The sequence below is a fragment of the Choristoneura fumiferana genome, chromosome 21 (assembly GCF_025370935.1).
Source record: "Choristoneura fumiferana chromosome 21, NRCan_CFum_1, whole genome shotgun sequence".
In the NCBI taxonomy this organism is placed as follows: domain Eukaryota; kingdom Metazoa; phylum Arthropoda; class Insecta; order Lepidoptera; family Tortricidae; genus Choristoneura; species Choristoneura fumiferana.
In genome coordinates this window covers 5,463,363-5,471,833 of record NC_133492.1, presented here as the reverse complement: position 1 = coordinate 5,471,833, position 8,471 = coordinate 5,463,363, and the positions used below count along the sequence as shown (strand labels likewise).

At 43.7% G+C, this 8,471-nt stretch overlaps 1 protein-coding gene across 1 annotated transcript; it reads right to left on the bottom strand.

Moving 5' to 3' along the window:
* Nucleotides 1-853: 853 nt before the first annotated feature.
* Nucleotides 854-2,507, bottom strand: LOC141439966 (activity-regulated cytoskeleton associated protein 1-like). The gene has a single exon (XM_074104428.1). It carries the CDS (start codon nucleotides 1,973-1,975, stop codon nucleotides 854-856), a length of 1,122 nt encoding a protein of 373 aa, XP_073960529.1. The 5' UTR covers nucleotides 1,976-2,507.
* Between the last annotated feature and the right edge of the window lie 5,964 nt (nucleotides 2,508-8,471).

Below are 8,471 nucleotides of genomic sequence, written 5' to 3'. Positions count from 1 at the left end.
CTCATACTCCCGTCCTTCTTTGAAACTAAGACGACGTTAGAGGCCCAAGGCGATTCGCATTCCTCAATAACGTCGTCCCGTAACAACTTCTCCAGCTCCGTCTTCAAAGCTTCTCTGCGGCTTTGCGACAACCTATATGGGGGTGACGCTATTGGCTCCTGGTTCTCGCTTACTTTAATCCTATGGGTAGCGAATTCGGTGGCCGGGCCGTTAGGAGCGAACTGAGGCGCTCTCTCCTCGATGAAAGCGTTGAGCACGCGTGCTTGGTCCTGGGAGAGCTTTGATCCTTCGTCACCACGCAACGCCAAGCCGGATGACTCCGCACGCATCAGCTCGGTATCGCTGGCGCTGCTAAGGTGGTACTTACGCACAAAAACGAAGCGACGTTCAGGGTCATCAGCAAAACTCCAAGAGTCCCGGGATCCATCCAGTACTATACCGGCTTTAGCCAGGAACTCGAAGCCCAAGAGAGTCCTGGTATCGTCACCAGGAAGAACCATGAAATTTGCAGAGAAACAGCGACCCTCGATGGTGATGGGCACCTCAGCAGTGAGGACATCTCTGGTCTGCTGGGTGCCGTCGGCCAGGCGTAGAGTTCGTTGTACGTTCTGAAAACTTACATTATTTGCTACCAAGATAGCATAAAGACTGGGGCTTGCAACACAGTGGGTGGCCCCAGTATCGATAATCGCCACTCCTTCACGATCAAAAACACTTATCATCAATGTCGGATGCGGTGTGCATTGCACGTCATTGTTATAGTTGAAGTCGGCATTTTTGTCGGAATTGCACGTCTCGCACCTTGACCTTATCACCCCTTGCTTCCCACAACCGTAACAACGAATAGGCGCGGCTACCCATTCGTGACAGGCGCGGTTGTCCTATCCGTATTGGGTGCACTTACCCTATCCGAAATAGGAGCGTTTACCTTACTAGAAAAAGGTGCACTCACCCTATTTCCTCCGTTAGTGTTTCGACAGACTTCAGCGGCGTGGCCGTAGACTTTGCATGCTGAACATCGTACTCGATTACGTTTAGGCTTATCGGGCGCGTTCGGAATAGACCCACCCGTATTAGTGTTATAGACGCTAATCGCAGGTACTTTCTCAGTAACGCTATCGCTCGCAATAGTTGCAGAACTTAGTTTTATCGCGGATTCGTTTATCGTGTCTTCCGCGGCTCGCGCTTTACTTAACAAGCTATCCACTGACTCGATAGTGTCGCGCGGCAGACGTTTACGCACGCGCCTATGCAATAGGCCGTAAATTACGTCAATTTGCATCGTTTCCGGCACTACATACGGTAATTTAACTAATAACGCGCGTATCTTGCAAACAAATACTTCGGCGCGTTCGGACTGTTGTTCCGCGCTGAAAATTTCGCGCAAAATTTTATACGCCGGGCGCGGTGCGCCGTAAACTGCGCGTAGGCGGGTGGCGGCGTCGCTCCACGTAGTTACGGTGCTCTTCACGCCGCGCCACCACACGGCGGCGTCCCCTTCTAGCAGCATGGACAGGCCCCGCACGGCGTGCTCGTCGCTCACGGCGGTGCACTCCTTGTATACTTCCACGGCGTCCAGGAAAGCTTCTAGTACTTCTGGGTCTCGCGCGCGTCCGTTAAAGCGCGCGGTGCACGTGCTGAAGTTCCCCTGCGGCGCGGCGGCGGCGGCTGGCTCGCTCGCGCGCGAAGTGGGTGTAGTCGCGGTCGATCGGAGGTTTTCAATCAAACTACGGTTGATTTCCGCTTGCGATTGTGCGAACGTATGCATGAACGACGCGACAAACTGCTCAGCGTTGAATAATTGTGACGGTGACGGCTGCGCCCTCGGTGTTGCAGAACCCGTGTCGCCGGCCGCGCGAGCCGATCCGGCGCCTCGTACCTCGCCGGCGGCGCGAGCGTCTTCGCCGGCATCGTCGTCGTATGTGTATTGCTCGTCTTCGGGCCGACCGGCACCCGCTCTCGTCGTCATCGGCATGATGGGGAGCAAGGCGCGTCGTAACACCAAAACGGGGTGGGGACAGACACGACGCGTAGGTATCGCGAGAGTAGGTACGAACACACTGGTCACAGTTTATCGTCACGACACGTTTATATGTATTGATTTCACTTTGTCACATAACTAACTCGGCACTGTGAGTTCGGCCTCGAGTTGGAGCGCCATTATAACTTGGACAGTTAAGAAAAAAGGTCAAACACGCGTTTCGTACTCAACAAAGTTTATTAAGGAAACTGACAAAACACAGTGGTAACGGAACATCGTTATTATTTATAATGTAACACGCAAATAACCACATAAACAAAAGAAAACATTGACTGGGAGAGATCGCGTGAGCCGCGGAAGACGCGGCTGCAGCGGGAGATGCAATTAATGCCCGAGCGTAGTGATGGATCGATCGCGACTGGTAATCCGCGGTCGGCGCGGCGGTCTCTCGCGCTGCATCTCGCGCATGCGCTGTACGAGGCGCAGGCGATGAAAAAAACAAATGGCGGCCGGCTACTGCGAGCGTAGGGTACCGTTAGGGCGTTGATGGGTTCCGCGCGTTATAAATATCTATATAGTAGCTCTAGATACGGTTGCAGACGACGCAAGCCCAAGTGTACAGTTTCGCAAATCGCAACGCACCTAAAACAGTACCCTTAGTGTAAGTTTTCGGTTACAAAATACGTCTCGATCGCGTTCGCGTTAAAATCTCAATTTGTATGGAAACACGAACATCGCAAACGTTCCGCTAGAGGCGCTGTTCGTGTTTCCATACAAATTGAGATTTTAACGCGAACGCGATCGAGACGTATTTTGTAACCGAAAACTTACACTAAGGGTACAGAGCCAGCATGACGCACAGTTTGGGTAACGCTGGCTTATGCCATAAGAGTTAACAGAGGTCACTATTAATTATGCTGCTGGGTATAAATGCGAAAGTTTATATTAGCGTGCGTCACGTGCGTGTTTGTTAATTCATCATGCTAAAATACCTCAGCGAATTTGGATGAAATTTGGTATGTAGATAGATAGCAGGCTGGGCCTTATGCATCTGAAATTCTGTGGCCGAATTGCCTAACCGCCTAACGCTCGCATTCACCGGGAATGTGCCTGAATATCGAAAATTGAAACATCGACGGTTAAAATAACGACGGTAATATCGAACCTAACCTACGCTACTTTCGATGTTTTCACCGTCGACTTTTTAACTTTAGATATATTCATCATCATCAGCCTATGCTCGTCCACTGCTGGACATTTGCCGCTCCCATGGCACGCCACTGAGCACGATCCTCGTCCACTCTCATTCAGCTCTTGCCAGCGACCCTGCGAAGATCATCGCTCCACCGAGTCTGAGGACGTCTTACGATACGTTTGCCGATCTCGTCTCCACTCAAGAACTCGTCTACCCCAACGGTTATCGGTTCTTCGGGTTATATGGCCGGCCCATTGCCACTTTAGCGTGCTAATACGGTGGGCTATGTCGATAACTTTGGTTCTCTGTCGTATCACTTCGTTACGAATTCGATCTTTCAGAGAAACTCGGAGCATAGCCCTTTCCATAGCACGTTGAGCAACTTTAAATTTGTGGACCAGCCCTACCGTGAGCGTCCATGTTTCGGCACCGAATGTCATGACGGGTAGGACGCACTGATTGAAGACTTTCGTCTTTAGACTCTGTGGAATTGGCGATGTGAAGACGCGACGCTTTAGATATATTAATTCTCGATATTCAGATACGTCCCCCATTCACCATTCCTTTCTACCCCCTGTACCTTGGCAGAAATAAGTGGTGAAAACGATCATGATTCCGAGTGCATTAGACAATATATAAGGTGCTTGCTACTCTATCGTATTAGGTAACTGTAATGATAGATGTAATGTTATTAGAAATAAATAAATAGTAAATAATAAGATTCTGGTCGATGGAGTTAATGCAAATATGACTCGCCGTTCCTAAAAACGAGTTTGTAAATACAAACGTATGTGGTAATTTAAATTCGTTTACGGGCGCCAAATACAAACAAACATTTGATAACGCCATGCACACGATAAGATATATTCATATTAGATCCGTTTATTATGCTATATTTGTACTTGGATACGCGGCGCCAGATCCATAAATTACATGCAACTTGAAAGGGTTAACAGGTGTCAACGTTACTTAATATCGTCCTAAATCATTTATAAACTTCCTTCGCGTACAAACTGTGAAATAGGTAAGAATTTAATGTAGGTAGGTACTCATACTACCTTATACAACGACTTCGTCTGTTAGGTATGTTAGCGGCCGATCGTAAAATTCGCCAAATCACGAATATACTAGGTACTTAAAAACTTCAGTAACCACAAAACATACATGGTCTAAAATAACATTGATGAATTAACTTAAAAAGTTCAATATCTCAAAAACGGCTAAACCGATTTTTATGAAACATATAAGAACCATCGCTAAACCTGATTTCAAATAAAAAACCGCATTCAAATCGGTCCACCTGTTTAAGCTACGGTGCCGCAGACAGACACGCAGACACACATAGCGGTCAAAGGTCAAACTTATAACACCCCTCTTTTTGCGTCGGGGCGTTAAAAAATAAGATAACTTGAAAATTAATATATGCGAGAAATTACAGAATTTAATATAGTATTCAGTTTTTTTTTTATTTTTTTATTCGACTGGATGGCAAACGAGCAAGTGGGTCTCCTGATGGTAAGAGAGTTATTATGATCCCATTAATGGGATATACTTTATGTTACTTTTAGGCTCTATACTATCTTATTCCTAAAAAAACCTCTGTACTTTGGCCAACGCAATTTCACATTAATTCTGGTATTTTTATTTAAATAATGCAAATATCAGTATCCTTAAATCTATACTAAGTACTAACACCTAGCCAGGGTAGCATTAGCATAATTTGATAACAATCAAAGTACATAGTTAATACTAGAAAATACCTAATAATACTAGAAAAGGCAAAATCATTTGTCATTTTCATTTGTTTGGGTTTTTCACTAAACCTCTCCGTATACGATAAGAATGTTATGTTATATGTTATTGATAAGACAACGGATAAAACGATAATTTGTCTCTGTAATCGCACACGTATTTTGTCGATACATAAATAATGTCTGCCTTGCATTTACCGACCATCTTGTATACTCAATACTCAATATTTAATTGCTTTTCCATAATGTATGGTTACAGATGCTACAAGAGATTATGTGATCATCATGGACCCTGTTGGGCACAGCAATATTTAACAAGAGGGCAGCTTTTATATAATTAATAAATTTTATCTTATAGCTAAATATCACATATATTTATTTTTTATTATTTATTTATTTCTAATAAACATTACATCTATCATTACAGTTACCCAATACGATAGAGTAGCAAGCTCCTTATAAATTTAAAGTATATACCTAATTTACATTTTATACGTACTTACTATAATAATAAAACAAATAAAGTTACTTTTGTGAATTCAGTGAGCGAACAACAAAAGACATCGTTTGAGCGGCGACCCGGTTTAGCGTATATGTTTGTTACTTCTATTATAACTGTACACTTACTTTATTATACACTTTAGTGTGATATTTTCTTTAGTGAGACAAAACTTGAACATCTACAAGAGTTCCAGGTCTAACGAAAGACCTGTTAGAAAAAAACGAATGTAAATAGCTAACTTACAGAATAACCTAAATTTTTGACGACCAGATGACCTAGTGGTTAGAGAACCTGACTACGAAGCTTGAGGTCCCGGGTTCGATCCCGCGTCGGGCAGATATTTGTATGAGAAATACGAATGTTTGTTCTCGGGTCTTGGGTGTTTAATATGTATTTAAGTATGTATCTATCTATATAATTATATTTATCCGTTGTTTAGTACCATAACACAAGCTTTGCTAAGCTTACTTTGGGACTAGGTCAATGGGTGTGAATTATCCCGTGATATATATTTATTTATTAATTATAAAAACTGCATCTTAAACATTCTTTCAGTAAGTTTCATAATTATAATGAACCCCTTTATCAAACAATGCGATTTCATTGTGACATATTCTGGAAAAATATTCCACAGTGGGCCACGATCCAGTTGTTGGTTCGATAATCCTATTTAAGGGATAAGTTCGCCTTTGTACTCTTTTTGTTTTGTTGTTTTCTTTTGTATTATTTTTGAGTTGTATGTCAATAAAGTATTTACATACATACATACATCCATATACCACAACGCAGTACGCATCAGCAGACACTAGGGCGATATATCCGAGCAGGGCTACTACGAAACTCGTAACTCGAAGTTCGTGTCGTGCGGTCCTCTGATCTGACACTTATACTATTTAATACGAGAGCGAGAGGGACGGTACGATATGAAATGAACTTCGAGTTTCTTAGTATCCCTGCAGGCTCGGCGTAAACATAATTTTGCTATTTTATATTAAAGCAATGATTGTGTCGTAAATCATCTTATACCTCTGTGTCCTCCTTATTTCTATTGACCCTAGTTGACTCGAAGAACGAGGGTTATAGAATTAATAAGGTTTTGGTTTCAATTTTGTGGCCTCGTAGATTCTGTCATTTGTCCAAAATTTAAATCAGCTTGAAGTTACCAGGAGAGTAGTCAGATGTAAAAATAACCAGAAATGAGTTTAATTAAGCAAAATAGTTAGTTATGCGTACGTATTATTATCAGCCGGAACACGTCTGATGTTGAGCACAGCAGGGCTACTACGAAACTCGAAGTTCGTGTCATGCGGTCCCTCTCGCTCTCTTATTAAATAGTTTAAGTGTCAGAAGGACCGCACGACACGAACTTCGAGTTTCGTAGTAGCCCTGCAGGTCTCCCCTTAAACACGTCACAGTGAACGACCACTTGCCTGCTGCATCAACCGGTTGCCGGCAACTTCCACGATAATGCCGTATACCGTAAGTCGGTGGAACGACGGCAAACTTCGCGCAAGGCGTAGTGGGAAGCTTACCAACAACGCTGCCTTTTCCAACTCCTGTACCCTAAATGTAAGTTTTCGGTTACAAAATACGTCTCGATCGCGTTGGGCGTTAAAACCTCAATTCGCCGCTAGAGGCGCTGTTCGTGTTAGCATACAAATTGAGATTTTAACGCGAACGCCGTATTTTGTAACCGAAAACTTACACAAAGGCACTGGTCGCTACTCGAGAAACTTTATCCCTATTATCATCCCAGCCTATATACGTCCCACTGCTGAGCACAGGCCTCCTCTCAGAACAAGAGGGCTTGGGCCATAGTTCCCACGCGGGCCCAGTGCGGATTGGGAACTTCACACGCACCATTGAATTGCTTCGCAGGTTTGTGCAGGTTTCCTCACGATGTTTCCTTCACCCAAAGCTCGTGGTAAATTTCAAATGTAACTCCGCACATGAATTTCGAAAAACTCAGAGGTGCGAGCCGGGGTTTGAACCCACGACCCTCTGCTTGAGGGGCGATAGGTCAAACCACTAGGCCACCACGGCTTTTTTTATCCCTATATTGTTATCTGATTTGTGGTATGCAATAAAGAATATTTTATATCTGTTCTTCAAGCGATTTAGGTTGCCCATGGCTACATCAACTTTACATATTCTATGACACTAGCTAGTACTTCGTCGGCTAATTTTCGTATTCTTATTTAATCTATTTAAGTAAACATCAGTTACTTTTGATCCAATTTTACAATAGTCATTTCGAGTAGATGAAATAAATGTTTACTTATAATCCAAATGACAGTGAATGGCAGCATCATTACTAAAACCACATTGTATTAAAGTTCTCGAATGGAGAACGCGGATCGGCGCAGCGTAGGAACGTCCACCATCGACCTAGACGGATAATCTGGTGAAAGCCGCGGGTTCACGGTGGATGCAGGCCGCCTCCAAGCAACTGTAGTTCTATGGGAGATGCCTATACCCAACAATGGACGTCCTACAGCTGATATTATATGGTGATGGTTGTAATTCAAATTGCCTCCTTCTTTACAGAGAAGTACGACCTTGTCGGCGGCTGCTCAAGCCTGGGGAAGAACCCACGAACTACGACGACTCAGAATTTGAAGACACCCTCACAGAGTCCTCGAACAGCTCCATGGACAAGAAAGACAACTAATCGACCCACTCCGCCTAGGTTTGTTTAAATAGTTAGCGCGGTTCACCAATGAATCGTATCTGTTGAATTTTCTGATCGCCCTACTTTTCTGCCAAAGCTGTATTCTTTTCGGCATGAACATTAATGAAACTGACATTTGGGCGATACACGCTCAATAGATTATGTCATATTTATACCGCGAAAAGATGTGGTTTCGTCAGAATGGTATACGGTGAGAAAATTGACGAAATGATCTATCCCTTGTCATGTGTCTAACCATGTTGTTAAACGGGATTATGTAAAATAGTTGTGAAGTCGCCTTGTTCTTTATATCTTTGATTAGTCGATAATGTAATAACTGTCCTTGTTGCGTTTAGTTTTAAAAGCGCATG

Coding starts and splice junctions, on each gene's coding strand:
- LOC141439966 (XM_074104428.1), bottom strand. CDS start 1,975: ATGCCGATGACGACGAGAGCGGGTGCCGGTCGGCCCGAAGACGAGCAA.